The sequence below is a fragment of the Rattus norvegicus genome, chromosome 13 (genome assembly GCF_036323735.1).
Source record: "Rattus norvegicus strain BN/NHsdMcwi chromosome 13, GRCr8, whole genome shotgun sequence".
Lineage (NCBI taxonomy): Eukaryota > Metazoa > Chordata > Mammalia > Rodentia > Muridae > Rattus > Rattus norvegicus.
In genome coordinates, this window is record NC_086031.1 from 32,131,701 (window position 1) to 32,158,660 (window position 26,960).

A 26,960-nucleotide genomic window follows, 5' to 3' on the forward strand; every position below is an offset into this window, starting at 1 on the left:
CTACACACAGAGTCAATATTAGGCTATCTTGAAACCTCCTCTGCTAACAAAATCAGTCCAGAACTTTTCAGTTTAGCCTCAGGCAATTCTTAGGACAGGGCCAAAAAGCACCTCTTTGCCAGATATCACAAGAATTGTCTCCAGCTAATATTATTTTCAGAAATGTCTTGAGCTGGACCTCCATAGTTCACATTGCTCTTAGTACTGATATTTTCCAAGCTTCTGCTAGGATGACTGACCCATTAAGTTCTGCTTCTAGCATTCAATCATTTTCCTAGTCCAAAGTCCCACAGTCTTCTCCATTCCTCCAAAACTTAACATGGTCAGGCCTGTCACAGAACTGGCTCACATCCTTATACCAGCTTCTGTCCTTGTTCCTTTTTTATTGCTGTTCCAAGCCAGCACAAGTGTCTTAGAATTTCCATTGCTGTGAAGAGACACCATCACGATGGCAACCGTTATAAAGGCAAACATTGAATTGGGGCTGGCTTACAGGCTCAGAGGTTCAGTCCAGTATCATCATGGTGGGGAGCGTGGCGGTGTGAAGGCAGACATGGAAGAGAAGGATCTGGGTTCCACATTTGGATCAGCAGGCAGCAAGAAGAGAGTATGACAAGGACCTGGCTTGAGCACTTGAAACCTCAAAGCCCCATACTTCCTCCAGCAAGACCATAACTGCTAACTGTGCTACTCTCTGTGAGCTTATGGGGCCGGTTTACTGAAATCACTTCAGTGAGTAAGACAGCTTATAAAAGAAAGCATTTAGTTGGGGCTCGTGGTTCCAGGATTCCAGTCTGTGACCTTGGTAGCGTGGGAGTAGAGGGATGGAGGACGGATGGACTTGGCAGCAGACATGACGGAAGGCATGGCACTGAAGTTGACAGCCTACATTTGCACAGTTTGATGGGAAGCCCATCCCCAGTGACACACCTCCTCCAAGGACACAGCTTCTAATCTGTTCCAAGCATTCTGTTCACTGGGGACCAAGTATTCAAATATGAGCCCATGGAGCAATTCCTATTCAGAACACGCAGTGTCCCACACCTTTGCAAGGTATTGGCGTTGAGACCTTCAGCTCTCTTATTTTTGTGGTTCTGTATTTTATGTGCAGCCAGCACCTACAGCAGCAGGTCTTGAGTCTGACTGAGTTACTGAAGCTATTCTGCCTGCCTATAAATAGCAGACATCCTCAAAGCGTAGATTTCTGTTCTGCGGTGTCACTTTCAACGGATAGAGCGATGTAAGGGAAGTAGCACCTTACTAAGTGCCTTAGGGTTCCGATTGCTTCAGCAAAATACCACGACCAGACAGTAAGTTAGGAGAAAGGGATTTATTCGGCTTATACTTCCACATTGCTTTGCTGTTCATCACCAAAAGAACTCAAACAGAGTGGGAACCTGGAGGCAGGAGCTGATGCAGAAGCCGTGGAGGAGTGCTGCTCACTGGCTTGCTTTACATGGCTTTCTCAGCCTTTCTTGTAGATCCCAGGACCACCAGCCCAGGGATGGCACTACCCACCACACTCCCCCATTGATCACTAATTGGGAAAATGCCTTACAGCTGGATCTCATGGAAGCATTTCCTCAAGGGAAGCTCCTTTCTTGGGGTGTTCTTCTGCCTGGTTGTTGAGTTCATAGGGTGTGGTTGAAAAGACCACACTAGGGGTTGGGGATTTAGCTCAGTGGTAGAGCGCTTGCCTAGCAAGTGCAAGGCCCTGGGTTCGGTCCCCAGCTCCGAAAAAAAAAAGAAGAAAAAAAAAAAAGAAAAGACCACACTACACAGACCTCACCCCCTGGAGAAGCCTACAGTACTATTTTCACAAGTGCTGTTTGTGACTTGGTCTCTTCCAAGAATGTAAGTAATACTCATCCTCTTCCAGAAACTTCAGAGACAACCAGATGAAAGGGATACCTCTGCCTTAACTTGTAAGCTTCCTGTCATGTACCTGTCATGGCAGAGGGTGTGGCTGTGACACAATAAAGTGGTACCCAAGTCAGGGCACACCCTGGCAGCCTGCTCGGTGAGCCTCTTTATGGGCTTGCCCAGCCATCTAAGATCTTTGTTGCTTTAAAAAGGAAGGTGATGGAAACATCTTAAGAATTGACATTAAGGCATCTGGATCTTTAGTAACCACCGATTTGAATGTGAGTGATAGTTTTACTGATGATTGGCCCTGAGGTGCCAATTGGACTTCTTTTTCATTCTCCATTTTGATCTGTGGGTAGTGGTGGTCTGGAGTAAATTTGGGAAGGATTCTGAAGGTATATTTGGGACCTGGGAGCTTTGAAAAAGTTACCGAGGGCACAGTGAAAAGTGGGTTTACCCCTTTGTTTTGCTAGTTGTATTTTTGGCTGTCCTGTTCCTTAGACTTTAAGCTCCAGAGGGAAGCAACCTTCAAATTCAGCATCTAGTGAGCTCTGAGCTAAGCATACAATGGACACCCCAGTATTTGTTGCATGACCAAGTATATGAGTCACCTAAGAGCAGAATATGTGAAGTTTCTAGTGTTCAGGTAGAAGTCAAGAAACATGACTGAGTGCCAGCTCACCCGATGTGACTCCCAGGGATGACCTACACTGTTACCGAGAGAACTCGGAGCTCCATCTCGGCCTCCAGGGAATTTTCATTTTGGTTAAGAAAAAATGCGTGTGTGAGTTGCTAGCTGATTGAACGCTGAGTGCTGTTCTTCAGAGCATCCTTCTCTCACAGCAGAGAACGAGCGGGCTGTCTTGCCTGGGAAGCCTCTGCTCTTTTACTTGTTGGGTACATTGCCCAACTTTCACTTAGTCTTGGTGTCAGCAAGGATGGCGTATTGATTGACCCATCAGCAGTTTTGCTTACATTTCAATGCCAAGGTGAGATAATCTGTTGTAAGAAGAGCTGTGTAGGTTTCTCAAGCTGAAGCATGTTCAGTCACAACATTTGTTTTTAGAAGGAGTTATTTATAACATTTAGAGTAAGCATAAGTCAGGGAAAGCCTGTGGTCTGAAAGTAGTGCATTCTGAAAGCTTTATCCAAGGTAACTGGTAGCTTGCATGGGAAGTGCGAATGTTTAAAACATTCCATTTATTTAGTTTGTTTGCGTGCATGTGTGCATGTGTGTATGCATGAGCACATGTGACATCAGGTATCCCGCTCTATCACTCTCACCTCATTCCCTTTGAGGCAGGCTCTTTCACTGACCCTGAAGCTAGGCTGGAGGTCAGCCAGACTCAGCAATCCTTCTGTCTCCCACCCCTTACAATGTTGGGGTTATAGGTGTGTGCATGCCCACAAACTGGTTTTTAACATTGGTACTGGGGATTTGAACTCAGCTCATCATGCTTGTGCAGCAACCTACTAAGTTAGCACTTGAGCCCCAAGTGTGGTCTTTCAGACTGAGTACTTAAACCCGTGATGGAACCATTCTAGGTGACAGTTCTTGTTGGATATTATCAGTTACTGAGGGAGTTGGTATTCTTGGTAAGAGGGTTTTTTATCATTGTTATTTTGTGGTGTCTGTCGCGGGGGCTAATGGTCAGTTTTAACTGTTAACTTGAAACAATTTAGAATCACCTGAGCATCTCAAGGAGCATCCGTCTGCATTGGCTTGCCATGTGAACATAATCCGTGGGGGATTTCTTTGGTTATGTTGACTGAGTGGGAAAACCTCTCCTTGGTTTGGGTCTTTATATGAGTGTGTGTACGCCCTTTCTCTCTCTCTCCTCTTGACTGTGGGTATGACTGACTGCTTCAGGTTGACTCCTGCCAATATGACTTCTCCACAGTGATGAACTGTAATCTAGAATTGTGAGCTATAGACTGTTTCTCTGTGATTGCTTTTGTTAGGGTGTTTTATCACACCAACAGAAATAAAACTGAGGTGTCAGGGACAGTCAACAGGGTTTGGTAATCGTAAATGTGATGATTGATATTCCATATATTGTTTTCTTTTGTTTTCAAACAGGTTGAATGTCATTTTTACAAAATTTGATGAAGTCCAAAAGTCTGGAAATATGATACAGTCTGCAAATGGTGAGTGGGAAAACCAGCTCCATTTCTGCATTTTTCAATTTCCTGGCAGTAATGCTTTTGGTATTTCTAAACAGATACTAGATGTTTCAGTAAGGTTTCAGTAGAGATTTCGAGGCCTTAAAAGTTGTTTCTTCTATCTACTCCTTTAGAACCGACGTTAAAGCTATGAAATAGTCTGTTCTTTTCAATCCACTAACTTGCTGGAGCAAACCTAGTGATACGTTACCTGGGCTGTCCTGGCAATAGGGGGACCTGTGCTTGGCTCCTCTTCCTCTCCCATGTCCTTAACCTGTGTTCATTTAGCGTCCAGGGTTGACCCCTTAGAATGCACATGAGGTGATGCTAATCACCCATCTCACGCCCATGGCCAGACTGGTCATGTGGCCTAGACCCCTATGCTGATGTCATTCGGAAAGTTCTCTGCTCCTGCCACAGTGGCCAGCCGATAATGAGACCTTTCGGAGCATCTCTGTGCCTAGACCTGTACTTCCTGAAACCCTGCTCACCTGGTATCGTTATGGCCCTCTTCTTGGGATGCATATGGTCTGGAGAGTGATGTACCACAGCTCTATTTTCTATTGTAAATGAGTGAGTTTATTAAATGTACAGCAAGCCAAGTAAAAGGATAAATAGTAGGTAATGGTTAATATCACATCACGTCCTCAGAACATCCAGCCAGAGCCTATTAGCGTGGTAGCCATCTGCATCTGCAGTTCACAAAGAGAATCTCAGGCAGAGCAATATGTCGTCTTGTGTGAGGCTTCCTAGTGAAAGAACTAATAGCAACAAATAGCGATGACCTCATCAACCCGGGTGCTGACAGCATCCTGCAGAGGCTGACTAGGAAGTTGAGGCAGTCAGAGTTCCCAAGAGAACTTTCTCTCCATAGTTGTGCGTCCCACTGCAGGCACTCTTCTGTCGTGGGGTAAATAGTAGTGACCTCTTTTAGAAACAGGTTACCTTCTGTTTTCAGGGCTGCAGTGCTTTACTTTGAGACTGTTTTGCTGTTCTCTTCCTGCGCTGTCAGAGTGTCAGTGGGGCTGGCCTAACCCTAGCAAAGGGGGCTTGGAAGACACTTGGCATAAACGTGCTTGGGCCTGAAGTTGGGACACAGCCTTGTTTCCAGAGCCAGGTACTGGAAACAAGCTCAAATAGCATGTAAGGATTTAACAATATAATGCACCCATCCTGATTGTCATACCAGAAGCCACCCAGAACACTGTAGTCAGGGGTTCCTGAGACTTCTGGCCCACTGTTTGGTTCTTAGCAGTTTCACTAAAGATGCTTGCGTAGTTTTGAGGGTAGGATCTTGATCGTATGCTTCCCTGGGCTTCTGACTGTATTCCCTCAGCGTAGCTCATTGCTTCAGGGGAATCCCTGGCCTGTGCTAGGTATGTGACACATAGTGTTCTACAAATATGGTAAGGACTGTGACCCGTGAATTGTGGCCTGCCATTTATACCTCTTGGCTTGCCTACACTACACTCTGGGATGATATTGAGGACAAATGGGTAACTTCTGATTCCCCAAAGGAGGAAAACACAGAAGTCAATTACTGTGAGAATGAAAAGCCACCCAGGAATAAGTTGTCAACAAAGTATTCTGTGTGCATGTAAGTGTGTGTGTGTGTGTGTGTGTGTGTGTGTGTGTGTGTGTGTGTGTGTGTGTGTGTATTCAGGCACACATGCCACGGTGCTGATGTATAGGTCAGAGCACTACCTCAGGCATTGGTCTGCACTTTCTACATTTTCTGAGTTAGGGTCTCTTGCTTTCCTCTACTCACGCTGGGCTACTTAGCCCATGAAGCTTTCAGGAGGTTATGCTGTCTGGCTTTTATGTGGTTTCTGGAGATTTGAACTCAGGTCCTCACAACTGAATCACAGATACTCTGCTGACCAATCTGCTGTCCTCAGCCCATTAGCTGTTTTAGAATTGCTAGGGCTGCGCTCAGTGTAGTGTAGCACACTGCTTTAATCCCTGCATTAAGGAGGCAGAGGCAGGCCTCTGAGTTCAAGATGAGCCTGGTCTACATAGTGTTGTCCCCTCTTGCCTTGGCTTACTGTGTGGGCTGGTTTAAAGCAGGGTTAGACAGCTTTGCCTCCCATCTTCACTCTTTCACACTGACACAGTATTAGTTGTTGATTGTGAGTTAAAAAAAAAAAAAAACAACAACAAAACCAGGAAAGCTTTATTGGAGGCTGGGGAGAGGGCTAAGGGTAAAAAGCGTTGCCGTTTTGCCTGAGGGACCAGATTCCATTCCTTGAACCCATATGGCAGCTCACAAGTATTTGACTCCTGTTCCAGGGGATCTGATGACCTCTTCTGGCTCCTGGAGGCACTGCATGAGTGTAGTGTACAAACACGATTGCAGGAGACAGCACCACTCGCCTCTTTATCTGCACCACTTTACACCTTAGGTTCTATCTCTCTGTCTGCCTGCTTCTCCCTCCCTCCCCCGTCTGTCTATTTCTCTCTGTGTCTTGCATGTACACACACACCCCAAAAAAGCAAAACAAAAACAAAATCAGCCCTTTAAAAATACTCTTACTAAATTGAAATAGTTCTTCTTTGTTTCTTTTTAATTACAAACAGCTTTTGGACTTCATTTTCTTGGGCGTTATCTTATGTTTAAAAATACATTAAATTCACTATCTAAAACTTCACTTTTGTGTGTGTGTATGTGTGTGTTTGCATGCTTATATGGGTATACTTGTGTGACAGTGTGCATGTATACTTGAAAAGTATGCAGTTCAGGTTTTTTTTTAAATATCAAAAAGTGTTCACTCATCCTGCTTGTTTAGTTTGTGATATTTTATTACTTCCAAGCAACACACATTCATAAAACCTGGAAACTTAGTGTTTAGCCAATAGGTATGTTCTATCCATACTAAGTTTCTAAATCAATCTCTCTCTCTCTCTCTCTCTCTCTCTCTCTCTCTCTCTCTCTCTCTCTCTCTCTCCAGAGTGTCAATGTGTAGCACTGTCCTGGAACTTGATATGTAGACCAGGTTGGCTTTGAACTCACAGAACTCCTACCTCTGCTCCCCAAGTGCTGGGGTCAAAGGCATGTACCATCATGCCCAGTCTTGGCCTTACCTCAGCTGACTCTACAATAGTGTCTTTTCAGTGATCTGTGTCATTCAGATTCTTAGTTGAAATTGTTCAGCACGTGGCCAGTGTTAAGATGTGATGAGTGTTGCTCAGTGAATAGTGACCAGAGTGTGAGTGCGCATGCTTCCCAGTCAGAAGTGTAGCCAGTGTTAGGAGCAGCTAGCAGATAACTGAAATAGGTAGATACCCTTTCTGTGTGTCTTCTTTTATCATTCTTTAGTTTTGCAACCTGGGGCAAGCAAGCAAATTCCTGGCAGTGCCTGCTTGCTGTTTGCTTATCTGAGGAATAAAACCCCCTGTGGAGATTTGCAGAGCAGTGAGATGATGTTCAGGACTCTTAGCACTGTGCCTAGATGGAACTGGTACCCACCATGATTGGCTGGCCAGCTGACCTATAACAAAACGAATACTGTATGAATAGAAATTCACACTTGTGATTTAAAAAAAAAACTATTTGAAATTATTAGAATATGCATTGAAATTTTCCTCAAAAGTACCATTTTTATTTCTATGGGATTTTTAATCTCTTTAGTAATAGCAGGGGGAGAGGCTCCCTTTCCCACCCAGGGGCCTTTGTAGTGTTGTAGGGAGCATCATGGACTCAGTGTACTCATGACGTCATTTATCTTTCTCTGCTAAAACATCGAGATGTCACGAATTCAGAGTGAAGGATGTTATTTGTTAACCTTCCAGCCTCTGTTTCTAAAGGTTCGAAGTCACTTGACAGAATGGTAGACAGGCATGTAATGCGGGGCCAAATGCTTCACTTTTGTTTTTCAGAGAAGCTGGGGGACTGCTTAACTGCCCTTGCTGCAGTAGATTTAGATGCCCAGTGGTAACTTACAGGGTCTGACTTGGACACCCAACACCTTGCTGTTTATACCAGTTATAGTTGTGCAACAACCAAGTGGCCTCATTTTAGCATTCTTGGTATAGATGTGAGAAATACTAGTGTGGTTTTGAATGCTTAGTCCAGGGAATGGCACTATTAGAAGCTGTGGTCTTGTTGGAGTAGGTGTGTTACTGTGGGGGTGGACTTTGAGACCCTCCTCCTAGCTGCCTGGAAAACAGTCCTCCTGTTTGCCTTTGCAACAAGACGTAGAACTCTCAGCTCCTCCAGTGCCACATCTGTCTGGATGCTGCCATGTTTCCCACCATGATGATAATGGACTGAACCTCTGAACCTGTAAGCCAGCCCTAATTAATATTGTCCTTTTAAGAGTTGCCTTGGTCATGGTGTCTGTTCACAGCAGTAAAACCCTAGCTAAGCTAATAACAATTCTTTTACACAGGAATTTCACAGAAACTATTTGTATTTCCAGTTAGCTGCTTCATATTTGCCCTCTACCTGGAATCTGCTGCCAGCTGTCATAGTAGTCACCACACAGCCAGTGTTTGCCTTATCTCGAACAGTGAGTCACTGTGCTGGAATCATAGCTTGTTGGGTGCTTGCTTCTGTGTGACTGTTACTCTATACTCTCCTCTCTGACAGCCACTGATGTAAGGTGACCCTGGTTCATCACTTTAAACATGTTTTCTACTTGGTAGTGTCAGCTCTCTGGCAGTGGTAATGTAGCAGTCTGAACTTGTGCTAGAATCACTAGACATATTGGTGCACCCCATAATCCAAGCAGTCTGCCAGAAGTTTTAAAAGAATTTTTAAAAGACTTTTATTTGTGAATATACCTGTCATGGCATCCAGGCAGAAGCCAGAAGATAACCGTGGAATCAGTTCTCCCATGCCGCCATGTGGGGTTCAGGGCTTGATCACAAGTCATCAGTCTGGGCAGCGAGTGCTTCACCCACTGACCCATCTCACTGATCCGTTTGCTAATTTTTATTTCGTTTTTAACACCAGACTGGCCTCAAACTCACCTGCCTTTGCCTCCCAAGTGCTTGGATCAAAGGTGTGTGCCACCACTGCCCAGGTCTTTGCTCATTTTTAAATTGTGCTATTTTAAGTCTTCGTGATTGAACCATATGAATTCCTTTTAGACTTCTGGATTAAAAGACTCCTAGCATGTAAATAATTTGCAGAACCCCACCCCCACCCCCATTGTGGAGGTTGTCCTCTCTTTTATGTGTCAGTATATAAAATTATAATTTTTGATGAAGTTGAATTCATGTTTCTTTTACTTTTGTTACTTGTAAACAATGATGCTAATTTCAGTCAGAAATTGAACCTCTAAATTAGTACTAACTTGGAGGAACTTGTTTTGAAAAGATTAATTTACTTTTGGTCAATTTCATACATGTATATGGTACATGTGCTCATACTCACCCATTGACCTCTCTCACCCTTCTTCTCTGCTGGGCCTGTTGTCTGGCTTCCTATCCAGCCCGCTCCTACTCTCATGGTTTTTGTTTTCTGTTTTTTTTAAGGTGCAGGTTTTGAAAATAATTATCATGAACACATTTTTATAAAACTACTAGTGTTAAGGGAGCAGATAAGGCTCATCTTGGGTTGTATTTCTTGACATACTTAAAATTACATTCTATGAAACCAGTGGGCTTCATTGCTTTGTGAGTGTAATATGATTGGGACTGAAATCGGCAATAAAGACACGGCCAAGCAGCCATGTAGAATGTGCTTTCTGTCTGAAGTAGGTGCTTCATCCTCATGCAATGCTTCCTTGTTGCTAGGCTACCCAAAGGCTTTCAGTTTTGTCTGGCAAAAATATGGGCATTAAAAATATGTTGTTGTATAGATGTAGATTTTTCTTTTCCCACCTCCATATAATTAGCAAAACCCTTGAAGCACAAATTACAGTGTTTCCTTCCATGGTTTTCAAAAAGCAAATTATTTTCAGTGTACTTTTTTTTTTATCAAGCAGTTGTGCTGTGCTTCCAGGAGAACTAGATTCTCAGAGTGAAAGAGCATTAATTAGGGCCTTTATCGGGCTGGGGATTTAGCTCAGTGGTAGAGCGCTTACCTAGGAAGCGCAAGGCCCTGGGTTCCGTCCCCAGCTCCGGAAAAAAAGAACCAAAAAAAAAAAAAAAAAAAAAAAAAAAATTAGGGCCTTTATCCATAGCCTTTATCCATAGCCGTTTAACAATCTTGAGTTGGGTTTGATTGACATGAGGCTGTGGATATAATTTCGTTAGAAAATTCACATGGTATTGTTTCCTAAGAAAAGCTAACACGTTAATCAGGAAATCTAGAAAGCATTATATTGATTATAAATCTCTGGAAATGCCATAGTCTGCAGTTAAAGGAAAGAACAGAATATTGCAGATAAAGTCACACACTCAGTTAACAGATAATTATTTAACTCTTATCTGTTACACACATGAGTATTTGCCATCTATCATTTTGCTGGGAAATGCAGCCTTCCTTACATTTTTACTGTTGAAAATAACTTGCAAATGTTACCTAATTCAACTTTGTTCAACAGAACTCCCTGTGAGCCTGGAAACAAACCGCTGGTGAGCTCAGAGAGCAAGTTAGGTAAGGTCTGGAATGTTGCCAGGTGTGGCCAGGACAAAGCATCCATTTAAAAGCGAACCTTTATTAAATAGCCAAGCCTCTATTATCCACTCACACAGCTTTAAAAGCAGTCGTGCTGGATATGTGACTCAGGTGGATAATGGGCCCATTCTGTCCCTGCTTGTTTTTGAGGCCGAGCATCTCGCAGGCCTGGAGAGTTCAGAGTCTTAGGAAAGTGTTTCCACATTCACAGATAGGCAGGCGGGCTGCAGGTGTGTTGGGCTGTGCTGAGAAGCCCACTCCCTATTGCCTAGGAGAGACTGCCTCTCTCTGGGCATTGCAGAAAAGTAAGCAATAGGGACTGCCGGTTCCGTGTCCCTGTGGGACTGAGACTGCTTCCTGTTTGAAGGTGTGGAGTAGTTAGGGAAAGGGAGTTTCTTAAGGGAACTGAGAATTGGTTTGCAGAATGAGTAAGCTGTAAAGACTCTTGTTATATCTGAGTAAAGACAGACGAGGCAGTCCCCTCCCTGGTCGTTGTGAAAAACTCAGGGCAAGAGTCTAAGCTTATTTTGGAATGAGGTGGCAGTTGTCACAGAGCTTCTCCTGAAGAAGATGTAGGAGGAGAGTCTGCTGATGCCTAAGCTGCTGTAAGAAGGGCATTTTTATCTGGTACCGGATCACTGACAGCATGACCACTGGGAAAGGTAGGCCCTTGTTATTACTGATGTATTGGGAAGTCAGGTAAACAGGACATTTTATAATCATGGCTTACACCCATGGGTAGAAAGTAAAGAAATGGTTGCCATGAGTGCTGTTTGCAGGGAGGCAGGGGAGATGAGAAGGCTTCTAAATTAAAGTAGTAAAGTTGATAGCCTTTAAAGATAAGGAGGAAGGCCACACAGAAGCAGAGGTGACCAGATGTCCCCAATGGGTCTTTTGTGTACTTTTAGTTTTCCTCTGCTCCTTTACATTCTTGGGGCATTGATTATGGAGATAAATCTATTTTTATTATCTGAAGCATTTGTTAATATGCTTAAGCTGTCTTCACAAAGTCTACTGGCTGGGAATGTCTGCGTTTCTCCAGCTGCAGCTAGAAGGCAAATGCAGTATGCTGTTACTGCCTCCCTGTCCCCGTGCAGGAAGGGGGATTCTGTAAGGTGACAAAAGCTGAGGAGGGAGACCACCCAGCACTTGTTGCTCACACTGTCCTGCTGCGTATCCTTGTCTTCTGTGGAGGGTTTGCCCAGACTTAGGCAGTGCTGAGAGTACAGGGGAGGCTCTACAGAGCAGGTCTGTGTTGACCACTGAATGCAGCTGATGGCGAAGGAACTACCTGTTCACTGGCCTGCTGTCCTGGGGTAATGTTCCCAGTAGACCTAATCTGTTGTCTCTGAAGGACATTTCCAGACCCTTCAGCTGAATCAGATAGGACTCACAGCAACCTGTATTCACTTCTCTTCCTTATGGGGAACTGGGCTCCTCTCAAGTACTTTGCCACTCTGCTAATATTGTAGGGATCCTAAAGGGCATGTATGTCTGTCTTGTTTGCAATTTTTTCTGCTACTGTATGTGTATGTGTGTGTAGGTATGCATGTGGGGCCAGAGGTTGACTTGGGGGAAGGGGTTCTCTTCTTTCACCATATGGGTCCTAAGGCTGAATTCCGTTCATCAGGCTTGGCAGCAAGTGACTTTACCGGCTGAGCCAGCTTGCTGGCATTAGATCTCCTTCAACTAAGCCTGGTTTAGCTGAAACTCAACAGAAATTTTATTTTGACGAAAAATGTTCCTATTGGAAGATGCTGTATTTCTGTTCATATTTTCCTGTTGATAATTTACTGAGTTAAAGCAATGGTAGATTTTCATGTCTTGTAATTGCCTCTCCTCAGGGTTACTGGCTGTTTAAGCTGTTAAGAAATCAATACCTGGGTAGGAGTGTGAAATAATTCACATTCCAAAGAGCCTTTTATTTGAGGGTTTAAAAAGCTCTCACTGATGATGACAGCATTTGCTTTAAGTTGTTGAATTTGCGAGCTGTTTTCTAAACACCAGGGCAGAATATGAAGTCAGTGCTTAGAGGCCTTACTAAACCTGAATTTAGCACAAAGACCACACTTCTGCTTGGAAGCTCCTTTCAAGCCACCTGCTTTCTGTTGTTGAGATGCAGCTTAAGATGCAAATGTGATAGCAAGCAGGGATTCGAGGCCACTTCTTGGCAGGGGCCTGTATGAATGAATATCTGTCAGTCTGTGGCTGACAAAAGATAAGTTGACAGTGTGCGTGTGAGAGCAGCAGCTGTTACTTGCTGACTGCTATTCTTAGGGCACATTCCTGCACTTTGTTGTTTTTGTTTGATTTTCCTCAATAGGCAGCCCCTGAAGAGCCGCCTGAGGTGTCAGGTTTTCTGTTAACTGGGTCAGTGCCAGGATATGGAAAACTCCACATTGCTGTCTGAGATCAATTTTTCCTTCCCCTATCTGGCATGTTCTCCTGCTTCCTCTTCCACTGCTGTTATTAAAGCTGGAGTTATGTTTGCTCCTCTGATTCTAAAACTATGCCATGGTCAGTAGCCGCTTTAGGGAATAACTCAAAACTGAAAGCATTGAAAAGGACTTTAGAACAGGCATTGGAGCCAGCTGTGGTGCCTCCTGCTTGAAATATTAGCTCCCAGAGGAGGATCACAAGGTCACGGCACTGGCACTCTGTCACTGGAGAATGTTCTGAGTGATGTTTCTGTCAGATTTTTGCTAAGGAGATTTGGGGAGTGGGGTAGGATGCTGCCAGGGGAAATTGTAATATGGGTATGATGAGTTTGGTCTTAGCAACGACTTGGAGGAGAGCGTGTAGAGAAGATAGCCAGGGTTCTGTGTGCCATGCACGGAGGCTGATTCCTATATTCAGTGTCATTACCATGGTATGGGAACTTAAGCCACCAAGACTGTGGGAGTGAGGGAGACAGATACAGAGTGGCCAACTTGAATCTGATTAAATGCAGCTTATCCATCATAACCATTTCATATAAGAAGGGACATGGACACCAATGGGAAGTAAGAGAGATACCATTTCAGAAAGGAAGATAGGCCTTAAGTGAAACAAGTTTAGCTTTGTGACAAGTACACCAGTTTTCTTTAGCTTCAAAATTTACATTATGTGTGTATATGTGTTTGAGTATTTGTATATGCGCATGTGTGAGTGTATGTGCCCTTGGAGTCTAAAGAGGATGTCTCGTCTACTGGAGCTGGAGGTGTAAGTAGTCATGAGCTACTTGATACAAGTCCTGGGACTAAGCTCAGACCTTCTTAAGAGCAGTAAGTGCTCTTCACCCCTGAACCACCTCCAGCCTCATTTCTCCTTAATTTTCTCGGTTTTCATACAGACTAGTGTAAATTCTCTTTAAACAATATTGCCAATCCTTCAGGTAGCTTTCGGTGGTGGTGTATTTACTGTTCTAGTTGACAGGTGAACCAGGGAGAGCAGGGCCTAAAAATGAAGTGGACTCAAGTCTTATGAAATACTTAACTTTGTTCAGAGCGTCTGACAATTTTTACTCTGAGGGTTAAAAAGAGTCACATCAGTAAAGTGTACAATGACAAGGACAAGCCACATGAGGCAAAAGCATGTTTTTCCATCAAGGCATATGAATAGCAACAGCTGAAGTAAACTCACACCTATCTACTACACATGAAATGTATCTCAAGAACAATTCTGTGTCTTGCAGCAACTGAGGTCACAAGAGCCTTTTCTTGTTTTCTTGGGATTTTTCTCAGGCACTTATAATTCTCACGTGACTCCATTCTTGAGCTCTGTTCTGACAGTGGTTGGATGTGTTATATCTGTGTTACGTTAGCTATACAGAAAAGTCTCAGGAGCTCAGTAGTGCACTGTGTATGAAGCTGTGTATGCAAGGGAGTTTTGAGAGGATTAAGTGAGGAAGAGCTGCCCTGAGCGTGGGGTGCCATGCCATAGTCTGAATGTCCTGATAGAGTGTTAGAGTGAAAAGACAAAGCCCACTGGTGTAAGCATTGCCCTTCCCATTCCCTGCATCCTCTGACGTGAGCTTTGCCACATGCACTCAAATGGGCACGTAAGGTACAGTTTTCCTCTGCATTTGTCTTATGGCCACTGAAATAACAGTGACATGATGAACATGGCATTCCACCTCTGTGATCTTCCTCTTCTAATTCAGAAACCCATGGGAAAAGCACATGAGCTGTCTTATCCATAATCTAGCTAAGCCCTGTTCCTCAGCTTGGTTAAGGTCATCTGAAAATGAGCAAGGACACTGTGCAGACCTCAAGCAGGCTAGGGAGACTGGCCATGCATCCTGTCTGCCCTGTCTGAGGACTAAGGCAGACTATGCTACTAGGTAATGAGGCTGCATCAGCCCTGGTACTCTAGTCTCAAGTTTACTGAGTTACTGTAAGAGGTTTCTGTGGGGAAATTAGTGTGGGGTATGTGGGAACTTACTTTTACTAACTCCATAAATGCAATACTTTCCCCAAAGTTTATACTAAAACTGTAAGAACTGGAAAGAAGTGGGGGGGTGGCAAAAAGAAGTTTTTTTTTTTTCATGGAGAAGTATGGTTCTTTGCCTCTCTCTAAGGGCTACGGAGAACTGAGGTTATTGAGGCCCAGATGGGACATCTGAAAGCTGATTTGCACAAAGAGGAAATGGCTCCCAGTGTAATCACTGCTAAGTACCATGAACATTTTGTTTAGAGGCCATTCCCAATTTGGACCTGAGATTTCCAGCTCGCTTGTCCTTGTGCCTGCCTAGTGGCTGTCAGGAAGAATTGGGTCAGTACGGCCGCACTGATAATTAGAGTGGCACTCCTGAAGACGTCAGGCTTAGATGTGATGGCTGCGGGCCTTAGGCTCTGACAGAGACTGGTATAGCACTCCTTTAGGGAAGATTCAAAGGGAAAATAAGTACTGTCCTCCATATATAACCCTGCTCTGTCCCTTAACTTAAACTTGCCTCTTTTTTTGGATTATTAAAACTATAAGTCACATTCTTCTTTAAAGATGCACTCTCAGGCTGGAGAAATAGCTCAATGGTTCAAGTGCTTGCACAAGTGTAAGGACCAGAATTTGGATTTCTAGAACCTACCCAACATCAGATACAGTAGCCTGAAGGTCTATGGAGGGATAGAGGGTAGAAACTTGTTTGGTTGCTTTTCTATTTCTGTGATTTAAAAAAAAATACTTTTGACCAAAGCAATTTATGAAAGAAAGCATTTAATTTTGGCTTATGGCATCACAGGGTCAAAGTCCACTGTCTTAGAACAAAGGAACTTGATTGATCTATAACTCTGAGAGGGGAGAGGGAGGTGACAAGGCAGGGTACTCGAACTGGGAATTGAAACCTCAAAGCCCATTCCAGTGACACACCTCCTTCAACAAGGCCACACTTCCTAATCGTCACAGCCCATTCCAGTGACACACCTCCTTCAACAAGGCCACACTTCCTAATCGTCACAGCCCATTCCAGTGACACACCTCCTTCAACAAGGCCACACTTCCTAATCGTCACAGACAGTTCCACCAACTGGACCAAGTACTCAAATATGAGCCTACAGGGGCCAATCTCATTCAAACTATCACAAAATTTTATTCAACGTATTGTTTGTAAGTCCAGTTTTGGGGATGTGATTAGTTGTAGATAAGGTCATCAGGGTAGATTCCTGTCTTTGTGTGGAGGATTGTGTGGAGGATCTGAGATACAGTTGCTCTGCCAGAGGAGTCTTGCCTGTCATCCATGAAGAAAATGTTTGTATACTACTTTGTTCTGGGATTGTTCCCTGTGTGCAGTTAGTATGATTTGTTCACATCGCATACCCAGTACCTACCATAGTGCCTGGGAATGTAGCAGACCCTTATGGAGTCCAGATTGACATGCAGAGGAAGAAGCTGGCTTTTCACATCAGGACCAGCAGGCCTCCCACTCTTTAGGTAAATTGCCCTGGCTGGCTTCGTTTGTATTTAGTAACTCAGTGCTGTACTCATTACCTTAGAGCTCAGAAGAGAATCCATTCCAGTCCCAGTGGTTCTCTACATCCTACCACTGTTGCCCTCTCATCTCTTGCCCTTTCTCATTGCCTTCAAGAGGTGCATTCCCAGCTAGAAGCCCTTTAAGAGTGGAACATGCTTTTGTTCTGGACAAAAAGTCTGGGATGAAGTTCCTGCATGACACAAAGCTGACTTCTGCAGGAAGGTTAGAAGGAACTTTGGTTTTATTTGAGGCAAGTCTCAGTGTTAGCCTACCACTGTGTAGCGCCAGTCATACTGGAATTACAGCCACACACTGTTCCTAACCCTGGCTTTCGAGGGAAGCCTGGGTGCTTTATAAATCAAGTCTAAACTTTCTTACACACTGTCCTCTGTCATAATTGAACAATGAGGTTATTTGGAGAATTGGCTTAGAGGCTAGAAGATGCTGTGAATAGCTAAATCATCAATCAGTACACCCGTGTCTGGCTAGGATGATGAGGATGTGGAGTGTGGACAGTCACTTGGTCTATAGGCCAGGTACTAAACCTATGATCCTTGTGTGAGGATGGTTATCACATAAGCCATTCCAGTAATTTCATAGCTGTAATTCTGTAACTCTTACAGAATCTCCTTTACTGGATGTAGGATGGTTATATGTCCCCCCTCTAGTACATATGCTTGGAATATCCCACTACTTGACACCCCTGCTCACTTCCTGGTTTTAGCCTGCAGTTGTGTGGCCTCTACAAGTGTCATACATCAGGATGTCTGAACAATTCTGTAAGCAAATGACAGCAAGAAACCCAGTTTGGCTTGCTCTGGTACCTGGATGCAATCAAAAGAATTTTAGAAAGCCAGCCTTTATGCAGTGTTGAAACAAGTTATTCTTGGCCTGGTACTGTTTGCTTTGTAATTATATCAATAATTACAGCAGTGTGAGCCCTAGCTAACTGTTGAGTAGGCTGCACACTGATGCTTAGGTGCTGGTACACTTGCTTTAAGCGTGTTTGCTGTGGTTTTCTGACCACAGACAGCCATCGGTTATAATACACAGCTTTTCAAATAGACTGGGAATTACTCAGACTTGAATGAACATTATTGTAAAGAAGCTGACACATTAATTGAGTTGATAAAACAACCCCAAACTCTTCCATACTTACCCACAGCTATTTATTAGAAAAAAAACTTTTAGATTCTTAAAGAATAACTTAGATTTTTGCAGGGTTTGAAAAACATACGTCCAACCCCAGCAACTGGGGTCTGGGGAGTGGTAGAAGTAGGGGACTTAGGATTTAGAAGTCATTTTTGACCATGTGCTGAGTTCAAGGCTATCCTGGGTTATATCTCACAAAACAAAACTCAGGATAGACAAGATGGTTCAGTGGATAAAGGCATTTGCCACACAAGCCTGGCTATTTAGTTCCACCCATGGAATCAACATAAACCCACTCTTTGACCTCCACACAGGTTTTGTGTGTGTGTGTGTGTGTGTGTGTGTGTGTGTGTGTGTGTGTGTGTGTGTGTGTGTGTGTTGTATACATGCATGCTTTAAAAAAAGAACAAACATCTTTTTCTAATTTTGTTCTAATCCACACGTCTTTTGAGCTGTGGGTCAATGAAGACTTAATATAATGTTCATGTTTCCCTGGGAGATGCTTGAAAGTAGCTGAAAGTTCATATCCAGGGAGTGCCAGTGTTGGTATGAGTAGGTTTACACTCCCTTCTCCAGTCCCTGTGCAGCTGACTAATCAGGGCTGCCAGGTTCGTGAAGAGTGTTTTCTGTTCCTGATGGGCTTGGTATCTAGAGGGCTCACACAGTGCTGCCTAATTTCCTCCACACTCTTGCTCTGGCTGATCAGGCCCCAGTTGTAAGGCTCGCTAACAGAGGAGCAAGAGAATACTTTTATCTCTGACCTTGAACTTTGATCCAAGTTAAAAAGATTGAAAAGACCGTTCAGTGAGTGAAAGAGCTACCTGCCAAGCCTTTATGCCGGGTGTCAAAGGATCGAACCAACACCCTCGAGTTGTCCTCTAACCTCCCCCTGCATTTCTCCAACACATGCACACTCACACCAATTAAACTAAATGTTTAAAAAAATGAAAATTAGACCCAAGAATGACCCTGAACAATACATTTCAGTGGAACCTGAGGTCCATGGACTGAAATGTAGACTGAGGTTTACAGACCATGAGATCACAGCTCAGGGCTTCGTCAGGGAAACTTGGTAAAGACACACAAGTGTCCAGTCAAGACACAGGATGACATCATGTTTCTGGCCAGTAGGGAAGTTGATGCAGGCTGCCTTTCTCCTATCCACTAATGTTCTTTTTGCTAGTCCAGTGCCACCATAATGGCTTTATGTGTGTTGAGCAGTGGACTCAGACTTACCAACTGCTCTTCGTAACTTGGGATTTTGCCTTTAGTCAGTCCTCTGCTCCCTCTGCCCAAGGTGAGAACAGCTCCAGAGTTAGAAGGTTTCTATGTCTGTGCTCCTGAGAGGGCTGCTTTATTATCTCATGAGGGATTCCTTGTTCTTACACTTGCTCAGAAGTCATCTTTGGGATTTGTTCTGTGTGGGTGCTCAGTATTGTAGCCTAAGGTGTTCCAGACTTAAGCAGGATGTGCACACATTTAAAAGCACCTGACACTCCCAGTTCTTTAGTATTGGATACAAGTAAAGCAGTGAGTCAAGGAGAGCATAGAGAATCCTTTCTAACTTTATTTGGCCTATTCTGTATAAACATGTATGTCACACTGGACATGCCTTAGGCAAGCTGTTGCCACATGTCTGTTCCCATGCTCGATTATGAATGCTGCAGGGAACTGGCATGCCTTCCTTTGTGCAGCCCTTAGCAGACTGCCTGGGAGCACGTCACACAGTAAAGAAGTGCTGGAAGACACAGGAAGCTGCTTTGCTGTGCTGCTGGCATCTACTGGTGGCAGCCTTAGTGACAGACAGGCCAAAAGTTGGTGATCTGGGACCACCCAGCTTCATCACAATGGTGACAAAATGATTTCTTTGAGGTCGGATCACTTCCAGAGAAGTCCTGTGCTGAGCCTTGAACTTCTACCCCATATAAAGGGGGGCAGGAGGAGTTTGGGGAAAATGTAAATGTCGATACTACTTGGTTAAAACATGTACTTAACTTAGATTTTTTTTTTCTTACAAAAGACATGCTTTCTTGTGGCCATGAGCATCATCCTTCAGGGTACTCTAAAGCTTTGATACAAGGGTGTACACAGATCCTCTCCAATTGGAACTAATTCTTGGGAAGGTTGTGAGTGTGCTGTTCCCTTTCTCAATAGTGTTCATGTATTTCTTTCTGATATCTAGCCTTAGCTTAATTATGTGCTAATTAACCGTGTGCCTTAAAAAATAATTTATTGTATGTGTGTACATGTATGCATAAGTGTGTGGGCACCCATGAGAGCTAGAAGAGGGCATTGCAAGCCCTGGAACTGGAGCTGGTAGGGATTCTGAGAGCTGAGTTGAGGTGTCAGAGCAGCAAGTGCTGTTAGCTGTGGAGCCAGCTGCAGTTTCCTGGTTGCTTGCCTTTTAATATTTATTTATTTTTGAGACAGGGTCTCAACTATGTAGAACATACAGGCCTTGAACTCACAGAGATTTGCCTGCCTCTGCCTGCCTCTGCCTCCCAGGCAGTGGGAACAAATAAAGGCACCACTGTCCTAGCTTTAAGAGCATTTCTAGGGAGCTGTATTCCTGGGTCTTCACCTGTGTTGGCGTTGTTCTGAGTTGCTTCCTGTACCTGCAGCATCTCTGCTGACTCTAAGTAGCTTCCTTGGAGAAAAACCATGGTGTTCCGTCCAGGTATCCTGGATGATTTGCCTGAAATCTCATGTAGAACACATTTATTGAGTTGTGGGTGATACATGTAGAAAGGGGACGAACTGGTCAGAAAGCTGAGAACTCAAGGGCAGGCATTGCTCTCCGTCCTGGAACCCCAGCCAGGCTTCAGTTGCCTCCACACCCGTCAGCCTACTCTGTCCTGTTGCTTGCAGGAGGGCGCCCAGGCTTCAGCATCTCCAGACTTGCTTCTGCTCAACGTCAAGGTCAGGAGAGGTTGTAGATTAGTTGCCATGATTGGTGGCATGGAGCCTTGCCTTTCTTCTAGGGCTGGTTTCTGCCTGCCAGGTAAGATGGGGCAGACCTGAGAGTAAGTGGGTAGGTGAGGTATCAGAACTGCTGCCAGCTGGCAGGGCAGGGCAGGGTGGGGATTAGTGGGGTGCAGGCCATGCAAGGTATGGACCCACAAGCAGATGAGAGCATTCCTCCCCAGTTTTTCAGATAAAGCAACAGAAGTTTAGCTGTTTTTCTTGTTTTATTTTATGTTTATTAGTGCTTTGTTTGCGTGTATGTATGTATGTTTGTATGTGTACCACATGTCTGTCTGGTGCCTGTGGCAATTAGAAACTAGCAGTAGTCTCCAGTTTCCAAGGATGCACAGGGATGGTGTGTCTCAGAGTATGAGACTTATGCAAAAGCAGCCTTGTGAGGGCTGGAAGGTGTGCTGGGAGGTGTACGGAAGAGCAGCCCCTCTTCGGGCATCCCGTCTCTGCATCCTTGAGTCAGGAATGCTGAGTATATTCTACTCAGGCTACCTCTTCCTCTTACATGGAGGGTGAGTTGAAGGCTGCCAGGAATCCCTTCAGCTCAGGTGCCCCTGGTACAGATCAGCTTTGGCTTCGGAGACCTAGATATGTCCCCCTGAAGGCTCCCCTTCAAAACCTTGCCAAGGAGAGAGGGCAGGACAGCTTCCTTTAGCCCTGGCCCTCTTGCAGATGAGTATGAACTACATCCCATTTTCCCCGATGGCTTGGGGAAAGCTTTCCACAGGAGCCCAGAACTTCAGTTCCAACTTTCACAGCCTCTAGCTCTATCTTTAGATTGACATCTCTGATCATACCCCTAGTCACAGTGGTATGTATAGGATGGTCTCTCTGACTACTCCTGTGTTTTATTGATTATGTGTATGTGCACGAGTGTGTGTGTGTGTGTGTGTGTGTGTGTGTGTGTGTGTGTGCGCGCGCGCGCGCGAGAACAACTTTGTGAACTGGTTCTTTCCTTCCACCTTTGTGTGGGTTCCTGGGATCAAACTCAAGTCTTGCTCAACAACCACCTTTCCCTTTCCCTTTCCCTTCCCCTTTCCCATGATTCCTACCAGGTGAAATCTGTGTGTTCTCGATGCCTCCATTCTGCCTGCTTCCTGGTTATGGTTCCCTTCTCAGGGAACTGCCCTCTGCTGCTATCTCTCCTTCCACTGGTTGATTTTAGGTTCATGGATGACTATGTACTCTGGCCTTTCTGCTTTCCCGGGATTCTGTCTGTTGTGGTTTAAACTCATCTTCTCAGTGGTTCTCAGAGGCACACTGGTTTGCCATGGTCTCCCACAATCAGGCAGACCTATCATTTTTTACCTCAATGTCGGTTAGGAAAGGATTCCACTGCCACTCTGTGGAATTCTCAAGCCTTTTAGAGTGCCTGTTCCTGGGGCTATAAGAGAAGAGATGAGGCTCAGCTGACTGAAGAATTGAAGGTGACTAGGACCCGAAGGCTTCAGTTAGCTTACTCCAGGTTCCTACCCCTAGACTATCGGACAGCAGCAGTGGTTGGTGGCTGAAAATAGAGTGGATTCTTTGGGGCCAGGCAATGTATGTTTCTGCAAGAAGATTTTCTGTATAGCATACATTGTGTGAAAAACCTTAACCTAGTGTGATGGCAAAGTGCGCACAGTTAGAAGTACTCATGTCCACGTGTTTGCGTGGCCAAGGCTTTAGAAGCAGTCCTGAGCTGACTGACGCCTGCTTAGCCAACCCTGAAGAAGCTGGGCATTCAGATGCTATCAGATGCCAGGCATAGTGGTGTGTGCCTTTGATCCCACCATTTGGGAGGCATGAGCAGAGGCAGGCAGTTCTCTGTGAGTTCGAGGCCTGCCTGGTCTATATAGTGAGTTCCAGTACAGCCAGAGTGAGATCGTATCTTCAAAACCAAAACCAAAACAAAGCAGACGCTAGCAGAGAGCAGCGTGCCTTGTAATTTAGTTAAGCAATACTGAAATATGTCAAGAGCCCAGGACTGTGCCTCTGTATCTGGGACAGCTAGGGAGCTGCTGTGTCACAGGCTTAGTTACACAAATGGCCTATTTGCCTTTTCAGGAGTGATGCTTTCTACAGATAAGACTTTTTCAGTTTACTAAAACTAGGCACCTTTCTGATGGTCTAGTCTCCCTCCTTCAGAAAAAAAATTGATATATTTTTATTCCCTTAGAAGTCCATACAGTATCCCTTGATCATATTTGCCTCCAGCATCTCTCTAAATTCACTTAGGGGCATCTCCTTCTTTTCCCAACAACCTGACGCCCTCTTTTTTTTTTTAAATTTAATAACCCATCAACTCCATTTGTACTGCCCATATATTTCTGGGTGATGGGCCATACACTGGACCCATTTGTGGCTGGGGCTCACCAGTCACTATTCTCTGTACTTTGATCAGTTGTCTGTTCAGCATTAACCCAGTGCAGAAAGTCTCTGAGGTCTGAGAGCTGCACTGATCTGTCTGATAGGACTTTAGGAAGCAGTTGAATACTTAACAGAATAATAGTTGTACGATTACCCCTGAGGCCCATGAGCTACTTCCTCAGCCATGGCTTCTTGGCTAGATGTGTAGTTCTAGGCATGCATTGTCTCCTGTGGAGCAGGCCTGATATCCAATCAGAAGTCAGTTGGTCACCCCATAATATTTATACCACAATTGCACCCACAGACATATCATTGGTTTTTGTTTTTTTTCTTTTGTTTTGTTGTTGTTTTTGTTTTTTTTTCTTTTAAAGATTTATTCATTTATTATATATAAGTACACTGTAGCTGTCTTCAGATACACCAGAAGAGGGCATCAGATCTCTTTACATATGGTTGTGAGCCACCATGTGGTTGCTGGGAATTGAACTCAGGACCTCTGGAAGAGTAGTCGGGTGCTCTTAACCGCTGAGCCATCACTCCAGCCCATATGCTGGTCATTGTTACAGTTCACTAGATTCATAGCTCAGCTGATGACCCCTGTACCCCTTTGCTTTGTGCATATATATTTATGGAGGCTAAAGGTCCATTTTCTTTAGGTGCTGCCCATTGTGTTTTAACTTTTTTTGTTCTGAGTGTGTGTGTGTGTGTGTGTGTGTGTGTGTGTGTGTGTGTGTGTACCCATGCACAGAGGCAAAGGCTGTGAGACATGTGGAGGCTAGAGGACAGCTTGTGGTAATCAGTTCCATATGTGTTCCAGGACTGACTCAGGTTGTAAGCCTTGGCAGCAAGAGTCTTTACCTGCCGAGCCACCTTGCCAACCCTGCTTCACATTTCTAAGACAGTCTCTCACTGGCCTAGGGCTGGATGATTAGACTGTCTTTCTCTGCCTCCTTAGGACTGGGGTTAAATCATATACATTTCATCCACACACGTGGATTCTTTTCCTTTTACTGGATTCTGGGGATTGATCTCATTTTCTAAGCATGTTACTGGTTGAGCCTTCTCCCCAGCTCCAACGTCCTTTAATTTGATTTAAGTTTTGAAATGTCTGAGAAACTTAGGCTAAACTTTAAAACTATTTAGTTCAGTGTTCCAGTCATGAACTGTTATTTTTATCCCTAAGCATCTCTCAGATCATGTTCTCTGATTTCGAACACTATTCAGCTGTGGATCTGGAGAGGAGCACACGATTTCCCTGTGTTCTGATGAACCTCCAGCGGAGACAGGAAGGACCAGTTAGTGGGCTTTGTGGCTCAGGTCAAACACTGACTTTTAAGTTTGGGGTCCTTGTTCTGAGTGCCTACTGCTGTGAGCTTGTTTCTCAGGTGTCCTTTGACCTGCATGCTGTCCCAAATTCACAGTCGTTTGAGTTTAGCAGTTTCTCTGTGTCCTTGCTGGGTCAGTCTCTTCCCTTGGCCTCTGCATCTCTGTCTGGTCCGCCTGTAATTAGCCGTCTGCCCTACTGAGGGAACCAGATAAGTGGGCTGTTAGGTTTGTCCAGAGGTGGGTAGAACACCAAGTAGGGATAGGTGCTTAGTTAAAGCCCTACACATGGTCCAGATGCTCCTTCTCTGCCCCATACCCAGGAGCATTTCCTCAGATCATGGCTATGGCAGCTATGCCTTCCCAAGGAGAATGGGCTTTTAAAAACATACCCTCCTTGTAGACAGACATACAAGCGCTTCTGCACATCATGTGTCCTGTCCTTTTAGCTCGTGTGTGTGTGTGTGTGTGTGTGTGTGTGTGTGTGTGTGTGTGTGTGTAGTGACAATCTAATATAGCAATAGATAGCCCAGTTAAAGTTTCTGTAAACCAACAAGTTATTAACCCAGAACACAGGAAAAGATATGAACATTGTGTTTTGTTTTTTAAATTAGTTTCTTTGATGTTTATGGGTGTTTTGTGTTCATATACGTATGTATGCCATGTGTGCCTACTGCCCAAGGAAGTGAGAAGAGAGAATTGGATCTCGTAGAGCTGAAGTTGGAGGCAGGTATGAGCCACACGTGACTGCTGGGAACCCAGCCTGGGTCCTCTTGAAGAAGCCAGTGTTCTAGTCCCTATTTTTACTTTAAAGAGCCCTTCATCTGTGTAGAAAGGAACAAAATGGAGAGAATAAAAAATGAATTGACCTGAGGAGAAAGTCTTACATGTTCATGTGTTTGCTGCCTTCATTTCTGTATACAAATCAGCATTCCAACTGCTCTGCTTCCCTTTGGTCTGAAGATCTTCCTGTAGCATTTTCTGGAGTGAGAGTGCGGGGGCCAACATGTTGCTTTTTATATCAACATATTTTGCCTCGCTTCTTGATTTCAATTTCAACTTATTTTATTTATTCATTTATGCATATTTTTATGTGTGTGTCCATGCCATGGCACATGTACTAGGTCTGAGGGCAACATGAGGTGCTCTCATGAGGCCATGAGTCAGGCCTGGTGGCAAGTGCTCTTACACACCAAGTTCTCCTTTCTCTGACGGGGACACCCTGCGCTCCGTTCTCACCTGGTGCCTGTCCCCACAGGGCCTGTGATGCTCTCTGCTCTCTGAGACGCTCACTGGTTTTAAGCAGTTGCCTAGTGTGTGTCCTGGCTAGCATTAGTTGTCAGCTTGACACAGCTATATTCATCTGAGAGGGAGCCTCAGCTGAGGGCACATCTGTGGGGACTGTCTTGTTTGTAATTGATGGAGGAGAGCCCAGCCCACTGTGAGGGGCACCATCCTTAGTTTGGCTGTCCAGGGTTATATAAGAAAGCTAGCCAAGCAGGATCCTGAGTGGTGGGCTGTGGCCCACGGGTGTAAGATGAAGTTTGCCCCCTCGGTTGCTTTGGCTCCAGAGTATTTCATCGCAGCAGCAGCAGGAGACTAGACAGCAAGTGTCTTTTCTCTGCTGTGTTTTTATTTGTTTAGTTTTTATTTCAGCTTCCTGAATCTGTGGGCATATTTTCCTCATCAAATAGAGATCTGACTCTTCCCACAGATAGTTTTCTAGCCCCTACTGCATCCTGCTGGGAGTCCAGTTGCATGCCCCCCCCCCCCCCCGCCTTCTTTAATGGTGGCTGAATTCTGCTGTTCTGTGTTTGAGTTCTCCAACCCACTGGCACCTGCACTGGCACCTGGTGTCCTGGAGCTATAGTTGCCGACTGCTGTGGGCAACCAGCTGTGGGTGCTACCCCCCTCGTAACCCCTGAGCCATTCCTCCAGGCCCTGCAGCCTCTGTCCTCTGATTGTGCAGTTCTTACACTGAGCTTTGTAGATGACATCTGGTCCAAGTATATTCTATGCTTCTTGGAAATCACTGTTACCTGAATGTTGTTAGATTTCCTTTTTATTTTTATTCACTCCAAGGTACCTTAAATGATTCACACTTGCTACATAACCCCTTGCAATTGTGGCACATAAGCTTTAATTTTGCATCATTAAAATGTTTGCAGGTAAAGCTGGAGAGATGGCTCAGCAGTAATGTGCCTGCTGCGAAAACCTGACCCCCAGCCTGACACCCTGAGTTCATCCCCAGTCCACAGTGGAGCAGAGAACTGTTTCCAAAAGCTGTCCTGTAACCACATAGGCACCATGACACATGTGTGCGCATGCGCGCGCGCGCGCGCGCACACACACACACACACACACACACACACACACACACACAATAATAACAATCAAATGAGTTTAAACTGTTGATAAATAGGTTGAATTTTAAAAACCATAGATGATTCTTTTTTTCTTCTTTTAAATTTTGAATGTACCAGAGAAGATAATGAGCCTTGCTGGTTTGAAGCTTTAAACATGCACAGTGTAATTTAAAAAATCAACTTCATTAAAGGAAATGAAGCCTAGAAAACATACTTTTTGCCAGTCTAATTGACATGTTTGTAAGTGATAATT

The 26,960-nt window shown here is 44.5% G+C and overlaps 1 protein-coding gene and 1 long non-coding RNA gene across 41 annotated transcripts in view; one reads left to right on the forward strand and one right to left on the reverse strand.

Moving 5' to 3' along the window:
- The window catches only part of Clasp1 (cytoplasmic linker associated protein 1), a 221,593-nt gene that overhangs the window by 85,339 nt on the left and 109,294 nt on the right, over nucleotides 1–26,960 (forward strand). For all 40 annotated transcript variants that reach the window (XM_063272238.1, XM_063272254.1, XM_063272256.1 and 37 more), the window contains exon 8: nucleotides 3,947–4,014. In XM_063272238.1, coding sequence (XP_063128308.1) covers nucleotides 3,947–4,014 — 68 coding nt within the window. The remainder of the gene's footprint in view (nucleotides 1–3,946; nucleotides 4,015–26,960) is intronic.
- On the reverse strand, nucleotides 20,395–22,010 carry LOC134481480 (uncharacterized). Its single transcript, XR_010056981.1, has 2 exons — nucleotides 21,722–22,010; nucleotides 20,395–20,687 (listed from the first exon to the last, which is right to left on the reverse strand). It is a non-coding gene; the product is annotated as an uncharacterized LOC134481480 (long non-coding RNA).